Genomic DNA, 16,100 nt, shown 5'->3' on the forward strand with positions numbered 1-16,100 from the left:
TAGAAGCATTCGAATTGTGGTGCTATCGACGAATCCTAAAGATATCGTGGGTTTCGCACACTTCCAATGAAGATGTTCTTCAAATGCTGAATTCAGAACGTCTGCTTATAAGCATCATAAAGAGGAGAAAAACAGAATACTTCGGCCATATAATTAGAGGACCTAAATACCATCTGCTTCGCCTTATAATACAAGGAAAAGTGGAGGGAAAGAGATGGATTGGTGGAAAGCAACTTTCATGGCTGCGTAATATTAGACAATGGTGTGGCTGCACAGTAGAAGAATTATTTCGCGCAGCAGCCGATAGAGAGAGATTTCAAGAAATTGTAAACATGATGACGGCCAACGTCTGAATAATACAGACACGGCACCTAAAGAAGAAGAAGAAATCGGTATTTCCGGCACGGTACACTTGATATCCATCTACGTCACATACTCCTGATCCCGGCCACCGCATTTCACTTATTCCGAGGATGCTGATTTGCATTCTTTTCATTTCTTTTATGGCATTATATATTTTACCTGACTCAAATATGCTTCTGACGTTCCATGTGGCTATTTTGCAAGGATTTCGCATATTAACGACCTGAGAGGCCCTGCAGTCTTGAGATTGTCCTCTCTTGCCGGATCTTGGGTTCCGAGATCCATGATCATTAATGTTTTGACTTAAATTATTTACAGCCATGATAGTTAAAACTAGGAGTGCCAAAAGGCCTTTAATGCAGTAGTTCTCCTTTGCTTTCTACCCACCTTCCCATGTCCTATATTCCACAGTTTTGTCTGATGTCTTCACTTCTTATTATGTCACGTAGAGTTTTGCCTTGTATACTTCTTAGTGTTCTTATTTCAACTGTTCTCGCCATTTCTAACGTTACTTCTTTTTCGACTGTTTTTATCCTGACAGATTACCTTATAGAAGGTTTATATTTCATCTTGAAACACACCCCTTTTCAATCATCGGAAGCTTTCAAGAAAAATTCTTCACGGTTTATTTAAATATTTATTTAAAAAATTTAATTTAATTAACAATCATGAATACAGTGACTAGTTAAAAATTTGGTTTTCGAAAATTACTACTACAATGGAATAAATTAAAAAACTATTACAATGAAAACAAAAGGTATTGTTGAGTTGCAAGTACATGGAATATGATATACAGGTATTTTAGAATTAATTTATTTTTTAGAAAGCGTTAAATTTTTAGCGTTATTATTATAATATATAATATACTCATTAATGAGGTATGTGAGGGTTAATTAGCTGCAAATTTTTTTCTTAACTGTATACAAGTTAGGAAGATAAATATATTAATGAGTATTTTTCAAGGAAGGTCATATTAAACATAAAATTATGTCGAAAATTGTTATATCTAATATATACCATGATGATTATCTTCCTGTTGTCCAGTGCAATTAAACAATGGTATATTTAATGGACATTATAAATGATATACTCTACAATATTTTATTTAACGTAATTAAATATTAACATAAATTTAACATAATTAAAAAAATCTATATAAAAAAAATACATTTTTTAAAGACTATGAATATATACATTTTTTTAAATTAATTTACCGTTTGAACCTAACCTACATACACGTATTTACAAAATCAAGTTAGCAAAGTATTCTTATATCTATGAAGTTAATTTTTATACACTATAAAGTGATTATGATCTCCTTATAAGTAATAAAGTTCCAATAAAAGCCTTTGCAGTCTCTTATACGTTATGGCTTGCCCCATTTTGATGCATTTTCGCTCGTACTGCTTGGACGTCGTCATCAATTTTGACAAGCAGACGTATTTTCTAAAAACACAATAAAAACTTAATATATTTTGCAATTTTTTCTTTTCAAAATATAATGCCCCTTAAAATTATCCTGATAAGCTACTGTGTCCATGCGCTCCGAAATCCTTTTTTAGTGCTTTTTGCTAGGCCGATGTCACATTATGCGTTTTGACCGGATGCAGTGGAACCGCATCCGTATCCAACGCAACCGGACTGACCTGTCACACTATGCGTTTAGTCTTAGTCTCTTGCAGTTTGTAAGCGCGTAACGATGTCTCGAAACATTTTGAAAAATAAATTGTTAGTAATTTCTGTATTGGAAGCGGAGGAAATCTTACGTAGGGAATTAGGGAGTTGGTGGAAATCTTACAACCTCACATATCGAAAGAGAATATGTACTAAACTTAGAAACTCCATAAGTGCAGAGGAAAGATTGACAGTAACACTCAGGTACGTAGAAATCAGTCGATATATAGGGTGAGGCAGATAAAGGGCCTATTAGAAATATCTCGAGAACTAAAGGTAACTGAATTATGAAAATTTGAATAATGAGGTTTTGAAGACTGATCTATTTTATAAAATATTTTCATCTGCTTGGTACTTCCGATTATACCGGAAGTTGCTTATAACTTCGTTTTTTTAAATGGGACACCCTGTATATTTTGACATTTTTGGATTCTCCTCGATTTTTCCTTTCTTAAAATATAATGTTTTGTAACATTATACAGAGTAGGTTAAAAGATAATTACGTTTGCTTATTAATTTCGTAGCAAAATTCACACCCTGTAGGATTGTAGTAGTTTGACATAATAAACTCTATTTACGTTCAAATGACTTTTAATATAGTCTACTATTGTTAACAATTATTAGTATAGCTAAATTTTTAATTTTAGTATACAGGGTGGATCTAAACTCGGAATGAGTATTTTCTGAGTTTTCTTAAATGGAACACCCTATATTTTAGTATTGTAATGAAATGATATTTGATGGTACTTTTTTATTTCTTAAGCATTCCGTATACCTAACTGCTTTAATTTGTGCTTAATTGTTAATCGCACCAACAATGTTAACTTCGATGGTATTTTGCCAGTTCAACCATTATTGGCAATTTTAAGTATCAGTCTATTATTATTTGTGATTGAATATTTTCATGGCCAACCTAATACAATTTCACACATTTTGTGTTGCAATTAATGTTTTGCTTGAATTACCAATAACTCACAAATTAAAGCAGTTAGGTATAGGGAGTGCTTAAGTAATTAAAATGTAGCATAAAGGAACATTTCATTACAATACTAAAATACAGGGTGTTCCATTTAAGAAAACTCAGAAAATACTCATTCCGAGTTTCGACCAACCCTGTATACTGAAACGAAAATTTAACTATACCAATAATTTCTAACAATAGTAGACTATATTAAAAATCATTTGAACATAAATAGTATTTATTATGTCAAACTACTACAAGCCTACAGGGTGTGAATGTTGCTACGAAATTAATAAGAAAACGTAATTATCTTTTAACCTACCCGGTTTAATATTACAAAACCTTATATTTAAAGAAAGAAACAATCGAGGAGAATCCGAAAATGTAAAAATATACAGGGTGTCCCATTTAAAAAAACGAAGTTACAATCAACTTCCGGTATAACCGGAAGTAGCAAAGAGACCAAAATATTTTCATTAAATAGTTTACACCTCAAAACCCATGTACAACAATTTTCATGATTTTCTTATCTTTAGTTCTCGAGATATTTCTAATAGGCCCTTTATCTGCCTCACCCTGTATATATCGTGTCTACTTAAGTTAGACACATATAGGAAACTTTTTTATTATTAATTTTACGAAAAAAACTTTGAAAAAACTGAAAACTATATTATGAAAAGTTGTTTGAAATTTCATGTCTTAGTATGTGACCAAAGTAACTCATTTTTATTTCCTTCATAGTGTTGAATATTTCTTTTTCTTTTTTCATCTTTGTTAGTGTTTCCCTGTTTGTTACGTGTTGTGTCCATGATATTTTCCACATTCTTCGATAACACCACATCGTAACCTCTCAATATTCTAGTTCTAATTTCGACACACAGTTTTCCATTGCATAATATGCACTGAATTAATTTTATTGAAAGCGCTTTTGGCTTCTGGTCATCTCAATACCTCGTTGTATTTCAAGGATGCGATGCCATTCTTCATTTAGCTCACATCCCAAATAATTGTATGTAGGTACTTTCTCCTATGGTTTTTTAATTAAGTTAGATTGTTTCTTCTTCAATTTTGTTCTTACTGACAATCATGATTTTTCTGTGTTCAAAGCCATTCTATACCTCAGATAAATATTAGCAATTTTTTCGGAATTTTCCCGGTATCTATAGTAAATTTCGGTGAATAATTCTATTAGTATGTCTATGTATGTAGTAGTTCTCTGTTAATAATCGTTATTGGTAAATTTCTGTAGGTATTTCATTTCATAAAGGATTTTTCAAAACAAAAGGACTATAACCGAAATATGCAAATCAGGCTACCTTGAATGCCGTGATTCATAAAAGGGTTGGAATTTTGGAATTCACTATCTTAGTAATAGCTGGGAATTATGAGGGACAATATGATAAGACAATGGCCCCGGATGGTTATGTAAAGATTTAATACAATTTGTGATTTAGTTTTCATTGAAAGTTTAATACTTATTATACCTGTTTTCATACAAAGTTTTCTGAGAATAGATATTTTTGACCTCTCGGTATTATTAATACACAAGTTTTAGGATAACTGTTTTTTCCTTTCATGAGAACAGAATACTTTTTGGTTTTTGGTTGTAAATTAGTCTTAATTTATGTGTTTTTAATCCAATCTCCAATCTAATAAATAAATTGTCAAATTTCCCTCTGTTTATTGTCTCAGCCGTTAATGGGTTAAGCCAACTTCTATCCACGCTTTGCATTCTTGTCACTATATTCTTTTGCACTTTTATCCGAAAGTGCTGGCTTCTCCTGAATGAAAGTAATAAATTTATCGGTGTCGAATATTTTCACTATATTATTACTACCGCTGCCTTTGAACCGCGCAGTCTGACTGCTTTCATAAGAATGCTTGTGTCTATGTCTTGTGTTGTCGATGCATTTTCGACTGTCTTCTGGTCTTTACGCCTCGCCTCAGGTAGTTGCGGCGAAGTCCGGTAGATGCGGCAAGAACGCATAGTGTAACAAGCAACAAGCCTCATTCCGAGACGTGAGTTGTCATCATCCCATGGAACCGGAGCGTTTCCACCGCATCCGTTTCCAACGCAACCGGACCGATCTGTCACACTGTGCGATTTGACCGGATGCGGCGGAAACGCATCCGGTCAAAACGCATAATCTGACATCGGCCTAAACTCGTGAAAGCGTACCACTATTTCTGTCCCATCTTAAGAATTTAAAATTTTATAGAAAATTTCATACTTTTTCACCGCGGTGGACACATTTCTAAGTGTCTCCAATTAGACCTGCCATACTTTCTGTAATACATTTTAGTACCCTTTTCTATATTAACAGATTACGATGGGAAGAGAAATTTTGACCAATGTCACTGGTAATTTCTTAGGAGAGTTGGTAGTTTTCTGAAGGAAAGACAAACACTTCTGGTGTGGCTCTCTCGGGGATCAGACCTATCTTCCTCTCGCGATTTTGTTCGATTTTAATATAAGTGTCGTAATCATAGTATAAGTATTTCTATTAAGAAATGTATAGTCATAATACCTTCAAATCAATCTCTAAGCTAAATACTGATTTGTTTATTCTTAGTAATACTAACGCAGTTGAATTAGTAATACAGTGTAGAGTTAGTAAATTCTCAAAAGCAGGCAACAACTACTGCAAGTTACCTTTGAAAAGCTTGAGAATTGCTGGATCTTTGGCAAATTCAAGACTATATCTTTGTCATCTGTTTAATTACTCTTTAAAATTTGGTCTCCTGGTGAATGTCGCACCTAGGTAGTGGAATTTGTTTCTTTCTCCAACTTCATATATTTTTCCTTCCGTGTGGATATTCCAAAGGTGAATTGGAGGCAAAGAGATCAAACGCTTCAAGAATTGATTTGCCCACTCTTCGTGAAGGATTGTGATAAACATATGGCATACGTGGATAAAGCAGATCTCAAGTCCTATACTATAAAGAAATTAGCAGAAAAAGCGACAGATGGTACATGGGCATTTTTTGGCATAAGTAGATGTTTCCCTTGTGAATTCTTTCATTTTATTCTCAGAAAGAAGCGAAGGATAAAAACTACGATTTAAAGACTTCAGACTCGCATTGTCGCGTTGGCTTATAGGAGTTGAAGAAACTAGAAAGAGGTTAGGAACAAGCTATAATAAGGATAAGAGGCATATTATAGTAGAGACGAGACCTCACCTCAACATATGCTAATTCATACAAATTCACAGGGGTGCATATCTCAGCTCTAAAAAAGAATTTCACAGAAGTAGATGGTAGTGTTTCACTTGTAAAGTATCAATTTATCTTAATGATAAAAAACTGTCTCGTTTTGTACTATCAGTTTTGTTTTTTTAATCAGCCGTTTTAGCCGTTCTGAGAATGTTCGATAAATTATAGCGAAAATAGTGTTGAAATGTTAATTTGGAAAACACATTGCAAGCATTAAATTTTACATGCCAATGACCCTTTGAGTTTAGAGCATAATGAACTCAAAAGCCTTTCAAATTTCAATTTGCGATCTATCGAACTGTATTGTTCATCGTTATAGTGTGAATTTAATGACAATAGGCTTTTAGGGTCATTAGACAAGTAATATATAGATGGTATAGTGCACAAATGTGGTAAGTACAACTTTTTTTGAAAATTGATAAGTACATATTTATAGTACATTATTTTGACCCAAAGTTTATTGTGCACAAATGTGGTAAGCAAATAATGAAACGTGGAAGAAATACAAGTTGACATGATGTGGTAACTGCTGTGAATAAGACATGATGTGAATAAGAAAAATTAAATAAGCCAAATGTTGTATGTGCCCTTACCACAAATGATTTCTCTTCACTGTTCTAATATTATGATACTTCTGATGATGAATAAATATTTGTATTCATTCTATTTGCGAATTAAACAATTTTTCCTTGTTATTTAATTTCATTTAGAAGCTTGTAGTATATACAGTAGCTGTGAAATGGGGTATGTACAATATAAGAAACTCCACATTATGTGGTAAGTACATACCTATAACTTTCAAATGGCTGTACTGTAAAATGTTAGTTTTTGCACTTACCACAATTATTGTGCACTACGCCATCGATATGTATATAAAATTTAAAAAAGTAAATTCTATTAACACAATCAATTAACTCAATCGATAGTAAATAATAAACCAGCAAATCAAAACTAGATAATTTACTGTTGTGTTCGGTTTTTAGCAGCTTGCTATGTTTTGTTAATTTACTGTAATAATACATGTTCATCTTCTTCTCACCCACATAATAATTTCATGTTCTTAGTAGATTCATAGAACATAATTTTCAGAAAAAGTATATACTAAGAATATGCGTAATTAACATTGCGAATTTGCAGAGCATATACTGAGTATATACTACATTACAGTACTTAAACGTTCTATGTATATACTTAGAATGTACTACCGCACTTCTTTTCAGTATATACCAAGAACATACTTTTTAGAAGGTTCTAAGGAGGTGCTATAAACCTTCTATTAATATACTTAGAATGTACTATCGCACATATTTTTAGTATATGGGAAGAATATTCCAAGGATGTGCTATATTTCTCAGAAGTATGTTTTCAACATCACCCAATCTCATCCTAGGTTCTACTAATATATTATATTTACATATTCTAATTGCATATGAGACTGTAGTTATTACATTCTACAATATTACGTAAAAAGTAAGCATAAAATATATAAACTTTAGTTAGTTATACAGGGTGTTTCATTGGGAAAGTAACATACGTTAACTGTAGAAAGGGGACACTTAGGCGGTCTCAAAAATAGTATACTTAATGGGTCTTACGCCATTAATAACGAATATACTGGGTGTTTTATCTATTTTGCCATTTTTATAATTGGTTCATAACTTTTTAACCACACTGTATATTTATTTTATATTTGGCACGCAAATCTCAATTAAAGTGTACAATAAATTAATTTATTTACAATTGTAAAAAATCCAGGTCGGATTAAAAAATATTGGAAAAATATTCCTACCCAAAAACAACACCCTGTACATTAAATATCTTTAAAATGGATTTTTCAGTTGAAAAGAGGATGAAAAACTAAATTTAGTGGTATATTTTGAATTTTCGGCAAAATGATTTTTCTGGTCAAATTTTGAATTTGAATTCTGAAATTATGTGCATCGCGAAGCTCAAAATAACAGTTATTAAAATATGACTTAATTTTAATTAATACTATTATTTAATCTAAATTGGTAAAAAATTAACATTTGCACACATAACAATAATTTTTGATGGTGGTAATTTTGAATAAGTACTTTAGTTTTGAATAATTTTTATGCTGCAAATTTTCGCTGTTTTGTTATAATTTTTAGATACTTTGTTAATTAAAGTGATGTATTCTTTATTGACTCTTTATTATTTATTCATTATTTAAAGATGAATATTCGCCATAAACTATTTGTCACACATAATTAAAAAACACTGAAATGTTAACATTTTACCAATTTAGATTAAATAATGGTATTAATTAAAATTAACTCGCATTTTAATTTTTTCTAAAAAAGGGAACCATTCTCGTTGGAACTTTACCGCGCTGAGCAGATGGGACGTGAATTGTAAATTGTAGAATTCCCTCATCTTCCTTAGTCTCAGCATCCGTATGGCTTGCAAATTTTAGAAGCCTCGGAGGTGTAACCAGAGAAGGTTCCCATTTTTTTCATTCTGGTGGGGTGTAGAATAGCATTATGTTGTTTTATATGCCATTAGAGTGAAAACTTAGTTTTTTTAATTTTTTCTGCTTAGAGCTCTCGCAATTGACATAATTTCAGAATTCAAATTCAAAATTTTACCTGAAAAATCATTTTGCCGAAAATTCAAAGTATACCACTAAATTTAGTTTTTCATCCTCTTTTCAAATGCAAAATCCATTTAAAACAAGCTGAAAATGTGAGCATTATCATAACGAAAACTTTGTTTATTTACGTATTTTAATTCGTAATATGGAAAATGGCTATTATGAAAAGTAGTTTAGAATTAATAATTATGTTTTAATGTGCAATTATATCATTCTAATTTAAATGTTATGAACTATAAAGGTAGTTTACTCTTGATCTAAATTTATATTTTTATATACCTCGTATAAAATTAATAAAACTTTATATAATATGTTGGTTGCATCATAAATCTTAGAACTTGAATTATCTATTCATGAAGAATAACTTTCCTTCGTCAAATTAAAAATAAAAGAGTTATAAATGAAAATGTTGGTATCCATAATTTGAGAAAAATCTTCAAATATTTTTTTCCATTAGAATTGCACATATCAGACCATAATTTTTTATACCAAACAATATTATTTCATATACTGTCGGTTCGCTAAACCCAGACACAACTGGCAAGTGATTTTAGTCAATAATTTTGCCAATTTGGCAAAAAAATAATTAATAATTACCTAGTTAAAAATTACTAAATAATTAGTAATTTTGCCAATTTTGGCAAAATTCGCAAAAAACAAAAAAAATACCTACTAAAATCACTAGCCAGTTGTGTCGAGTTTAGAGAACCGACTATACAGGGTGTCCAGAAACTCTACCGACAAACAAAGACAGGAGATTCCTCAGATAATTTTAAGAGAATTTAACCACATTCACCTAGTCCGAAAATGCTTCCTAAGGGAGTTAGAGCTCTTTGAAGATGGCGTCTTGTACTTAGTTTTTCTTAAATACCTCCAGAACGCTTTTAGTTAGAAAAAACGAAAATTGGTACACATATTTATCTTCCAGAGATAAATCGATATGGATGGTGACTTTGGTTGGTGGTTTTGGGTGGGGCAACGGTTATTTTATCGCATACTTTTTTTGTCTTTAACTTTTAAGCACCTTTGATACTGGATTATTAAATTGTGAGGTACTCTAGTACTAAAACGTACCCTTGCTTTAAGTCGGTAGGACACACCGTTTTCTAAAAAAATCGATTTAAAAATTTTTCGTTTCCCGAATTTGAAAAATTTTTTGAAAATAAAAAAAAAAACGGTGTATTTTACCAACTTCAAGCAAGAGTAACTTTTAATACTAGAATACCTCATAATTTAATAATCTTGTGTCAAAAATCCTTAAAAATTAAAGACAAAAAAGGTATGCGATAAAATAACCGTTGATCTACCCAAAACGGACGCATATGACCGGTACTAGAAATCGTCGGCTTACTGCCAAAACCAACCAACTCCATTTTAAAAGTTTTGGGAAATCTACCTTTTAAACTTTAATTTGAAATTTAATAAAATCAATTCATCTCTGGAATATAAATAATTGTACCAATTTTGGTTTTTCTAAATATTTTTTTTATTGAATTTTTTTTTGATGTTCAAACAACGAAAAATTTTCAAATCGATTTTTCTAGAAAACGGTGTATCCTATCGACTATCGACTTATAGTAAGCGTACCTTTTAGTACTATAATACCTTACATTTTAATAATTCAGACTCAAAAGTGCTTAAAAATTGAAAACAAAAAAGTTATGCTATAATATAACTTATGCCCTGCCCAAACGGACGCCTATGACCGGTACTAGAAATTTGAAATTAATGAAATCGATTTATCCCTGGAAGATAAATATGTGTACCAATTTTCGTTCTTCTAAATAGAAGCGTTCTGGAGATATTTAAGATAAACTAATTACCAGACGCCATCTTCAAATAGCTCTAGCTTCTTTAGGAAGCATTTTCGGACTAGATGAATTGGGTTAAATTGTCTTAAAATTATCTGAAGAACCTCCGTTTGTCGGTAGAGGTACAGCCTGCATTTTAATTTCATAACAAATGGAACAGTCCATTTATTATTAAGGGTAGGCCGTATACTCGTAAATATATACCTGCTTAATAAATTATTGCTTTTAAAATATACTCAAATTGTATTTTTGAACATCTTATTTATTTTATATTATAATAATTAAATTCACTATCAAATGTCATTGATGTTTTATTAATACTTAATTTAAAATTTAGTTTGACATTCACGAAGTGTCAAACTCAAATGTAAATAAACTATGCCTTGCTGAACAAATTGAGATTAAAAAAGTAGCCTACTTCCTAATCAACCATTTGAGCTGACGTTTAGTGCGTCGGTAGGAAATAACCGGATTGTGACGTCACATTTTAGACTTTGAGATCGATTATCTCGAAGACGGTTGGAGATATCGAAATGCCGTTTTCAGATTTGGAATCAGAAGTCAAAACTACATAAGAATCCATCGATACACCTGCTCTAAGTATTGCAGGAGCGGCAACGCAATAACACACAGACTTTTGCAAATTTATAAACGAAAAGTTTTCGTTGAAAAATTTAATATACAGGGTATTTTTTTGGGTCGGAACATTTATACAATATTTTTTAATCCGGACCTGGATTTTTTATAATTGTAAGTAAATTAATTGATTGGACACCTAACACAATATTCGCGTGTGAAATATAAAATCAATATACAGTGCGGTTGACAAGTTGTAAGCTGTATTTCAATTTTTTTCTACTTAGAGCTCTCGCAATTCACATAATTTCAGAATTCAAATTCAAAATTTGACCAGGAAAATCATTTTGCCGAAAATTCAAAGTATACCACTAAATTTAGTTTTTCATCCTCTTTTCAACAGAAGAATCCATTTTAAAAAGATTTAATGTACAGGGTGTGGTTTTTGGGTCGGAATATTTTTCCAATATTTTTTAATCCGGACCTGGATGTTTTACAATTGTAAATAAATTAATTTATTGTACACTTCAAATGAGATTTGCATGCCAAATATAAAATAAATATACAGTGTGGTTAAAAAGTTATGAACCAATTAAGAAAATGGCAAAATAGGTAAAACACCCAGTATCTTTGTTATTAATGGAGTAAGACCCATTAAGTATGGTATTTTTGAGACCGTCTTAGTGTCCTCTTTCTACAGTTAACGTATGTTACTTTCCCAATGAAACACCCTGTATAGGTACCTATGTATAATAAATATTATAGGGGTAAGTAGGTATATATAAAATATAAGTAATATATTTAGTTATTATGTGCATATCAAAATAAAAATGCTACTTATGTATTATATAATAGCCAAATATATATAATATGTATGTAAATTACTAAAATTTATAGGTATCTATATACATTATACATAATTTTACTTACTAGGTATTTAGGAAATATTGAAGTACCAATATGAATTTATTATTTTCAAGCTGCTTTTATGTTGTTAAAAATGTTTTAGTCCTTGTAGCTAGAAACACTTCTCTTCGCTTCGTCCTAACAGCGTAGACATAAATGCCTAACTGTACTGGAAACTATTTTCATATTTTGCCCTTGTTAGTTGTTGCCTACCCCCTTCCCTTGTGCAGGTATAAAATATGCAATGCAAGGGTCAGAATGACAAAGAATGGCAGTTTCCGGATTCCCGAAAATTATAGGTAAAAATACTCATGGTATAAACTCAAATCAAAATGGTATATTCATTTCAATTGAAAACGAAACGAGAATTTCTCATTTTTCTTCAATAGAATTAAGTTTTAAACTTTTTTACGATACAATTAAAACGGTTTTAAAAAAATTAATTAGATAGTTCAGTAGTACCTACCAAAATACCTAAACTTTATTAATTATTCTTAACGCGAAGTTGATAATCTATAGGCTAACATTATTCTTCTTCCTATAGGTACATACAGTATATTCTTTTTAAGATATTTTAAAAGTATATACAAGTATGTGTTAAGCATATACTTTTGCATATACTTACGCATATACTAAGAATATTCGATTAAGGTATATTCTAAGAATAAACTTTTACGAACATTCCGAGATACTAGGAACACGAATGTGCTTAGTATATTCGGTGCAAGAATATTCTTTGAAGCACATGCAAAGAACATGAAATTTAGAATGTTTTTTATGGTACATGCTATGCTTGTACTACGTATATACTAAAAAGGATATACTTCGACGAATGTTGGTAGGATATGCTTAGAACATGATGCGAACATCATTGTTATGTGGGCAGTCCTCCTTATGTCTTTCTTTAATTATAAGTTGTATAAAAGTATATTTTTTTCATAATTTTACACCAACATACATAATTGAAATGCTTTCACTTTCTTTTATAACGCTTGTTTAAATGTATATAAGAGAGAAGGGCATAGTGAGCATATTAAATACGAGATTATTTACCCTCAGGTAGAATTAGATCAATTATTGCTAAATTCTGTTGCAATAATTTCATAGTTAGAATTATATTTGTGTAAGCATCTAGGTACCACGAGCGTCATTTGATAGGCCCAGGAGGGGGAATTCCCCGCCGCCTCCCACCTATAATATTCATAATCAATTTTATTACTACAATGATTTATTTGTAATAATTAGGAACATAAGCTTTATAATATATACTAATGATTCATCATTACTAATGGAACAAAATAACTACAGTGCATTTCAATGTCACGTTAGTGTAGTAATGGGTACCGTCGTGGTTTCCTTGCAGCAAAATTATTCACCACTTGGTCCGGTGGTATTTTTTTCATTTCTTCTCTTTCAACCGCCATCGACGTTAGTGAGGACTATCTTTCATCACCAGTAGAACTTCGCAGGTACTCTTTTACTATTTTTAGCACAGAGAAAAATCTCTTCGTTTCCAGCTGTGGTGATAGACAGTGTAGCAAAAATATGCAGCAATTTTATCACTTCTGAGTATGCCACTGGAAGCTCTCTGAAAGATTCAAGTAATAACAAAACGGAGTCTCCATCGCATGTTTGTAAATGGTTCCTCGCTACAGGCAGTTGCAGATGTAAAAGTTCTACATTTAAAAAATGTTTGCAGTTTTCTATTAATGGCTCTAATTTCTCTTCCGCCACGAATGGTTGATTTTCTTTCTTAAAGGCATCCGTTACTCAGAAAAGACCTTCATTTCCTGAGAAGCGACGATTTTATTTCATGAGAATGCTGTCTATAACTTCGAAGAATATGGCCTTTGTTTCGGTATATTTATTGCCAGCGTGTCTATGAGAAACGGTCTTATACACCACTAATAATAATAATAATATCGTAAGGACGAAAAGCTGCGCACCTGGATGGGTAAACCTCTGCACGGGCGACATCCCAATGAGGTTAGCCAAGACTATGTCGACAATACAGCGTCGAACTATTGGTTGACATCAGGAAAGATGTTCCCTGAAACGGAGGGTTCATTACTGGCCATTCAGGATCAGGTTATTCCAACCAGAAATTACCTGAAATATATCGTCAAAGACCCTCAGGTTCAAAACGACAGATGCCGATATGGATGTCAAGCCCAAGAAACCATCCAACATATTACAAGGGGCTGCCAGGCATTTGCTGCAACTGAATACAAGGAACGGCATGACGCAGTGGGAAAAATCCTTCATCAAGAGATAGCTAACAAGCTGGGACTTCTCCAAACGGACCATCTCCCATATTATCAATACGTTCCTGAGAGTATGCTTGAGGATGGCAACTACAAGCTATACTGGGACCGCAGTGTGCTCACAGACCAAACAGTGGCACATAATAGACCAGATCGCGTACTAGTTAATAAATTAACAAGACAAACAACACTAATTGATGTGGCGATACCCAACAACAATAATGTACGTAGTAAATTTACTGAAAAGATCGCCACGTATAGAGATCTGGAAATTCAAATACGGAGACAATGGAGAATGCAAAGTACCCAGACGATACCTATTGTTATGTCTACTACTGGAGTCATTCCGAAAACCCTCCTCGAAAGCATAAAAAAGCTGGGTCTCAATGAACATATTTATAAGACCATGCAGAAAGCTGTACTACTTGCGACGGCCAGAAGTGTAAGAAAATTTTTGGGAGATACACCTGCATTCCAAGTCACCTAGGGCTCGATAACATGGAAAGAGTCCCTCCAGAGCTCAATCCTTTTGATACCGCAGGTATCTGGGATGAGTCAATTTTCCCCTCAGAGGGAGTGTGAGCCGTATGGCTAAATCGTAAGGCATTTTTGCCGGGGAGATCCTTTTGGATTATTTCGGCGCCAGTTACATCTTTAACCCTGTTTCAAGTAACTAGTGTCGATGTACACTAGACCAGGGGGACCGACGGCTTAACGTAATCTCCGAGGCACGGTGAACAGCTCGTATCATTTTCCTTCATCTAGAACAGCCAAAATGGCTTGGTATGTCCTTCGAATTTTCGATATTACATTCCACCAATAGAATCATCTTGTTCTTTCCAAATTCAGTACTCGTTTATTCATCCTATATTGTATTTTTGTGAAAAGTTTATGACGAGTAGCACTGTTGGAAATTAATTGATAGAGAGTTTGAACTGTCGAAAAAAGTCTTTAGCTTTGTCAATGTTACCCAACGCATTCCACTAAAACTAGATTTAGTCGGTGAGCATGACAGTGGAAGTACGTATCTTCTTCTTCTTTAAGTACCGTGCCCAAATTTTTAGGCGTGGGTAGCTTCCATAACAATTTGCCGATATCGTTCTCGATCTTGTGCGGCATGTAACAATTGATCTGCTGATGAGCCAGTCCATTGACGAAGGTATCATGAGGGGCTAAATCTTTAATTCTCGCCTGGACCCCGCAGCGAAATCGTTACTTTGATTCCTTATGTTTTATTGTTTACCTTATAAAGAATTATTTTTTTGTATAAATACCAACCAATACCAATTTGAGTGAAATCATACATATTGTAATGTAGCAGCGAATTTTGATTGGGGGGGTGGTCAAGCCCAAAAATCAATTTTGATTTTTGGGCTTGACCCACCCCCCCAATCAAAATTTGAAATGACGCCCCTGCTAGGTACAAAGGTACAAGTAGCCCGATCAAAGAGCAATCTGACCCAAAAAAAAAATAAAGGAAGGATGCAAATTTGGGAATAGGTAGTTGAAACTGTCTAATATTATATAAGAAAAAGTTTACAATTCTACATCCCCTCCATTTTACAAAAATGGAGGGTAATTCCCCCCTCTCGAAGATGAAAAAAATACAATCAAAATAAGACCGGGATTGGATAAAATAACTAATTCTAAACAACTTTTTTTTCTATAGAGTTTTTTCACTAAGTCAATACTTTTCGAGTTATTTGCGAGTGAACATG

General features: G+C 32.5%; 1 protein-coding gene across 1 annotated transcript in view; it reads right to left on the reverse strand.

The window, feature by feature from the left end:
- Positions 1–977: 977 nt before the first annotated feature.
- The window catches only part of LOC126878626 (sodium- and chloride-dependent GABA transporter 1), a 120,966-nt gene continuing 105,843 nt past the window's right edge, over positions 978–16,100 (reverse strand). Inside the window, exon 10 of the mRNA XM_050641453.1 lies at positions 978–1,809. Within this exon, the coding sequence (XP_050497410.1) occupies positions 1,723–1,809 (87 nt within the window). The 3' untranslated portion in view covers positions 978–1,722. The remainder of the gene's footprint in view (positions 1,810–16,100) is intronic.

This window comes from Diabrotica virgifera, chromosome 10, assembly GCF_917563875.1.
Source record: "Diabrotica virgifera virgifera chromosome 10, PGI_DIABVI_V3a".
Taxonomy (NCBI): domain Eukaryota; kingdom Metazoa; phylum Arthropoda; class Insecta; order Coleoptera; family Chrysomelidae; genus Diabrotica; species Diabrotica virgifera.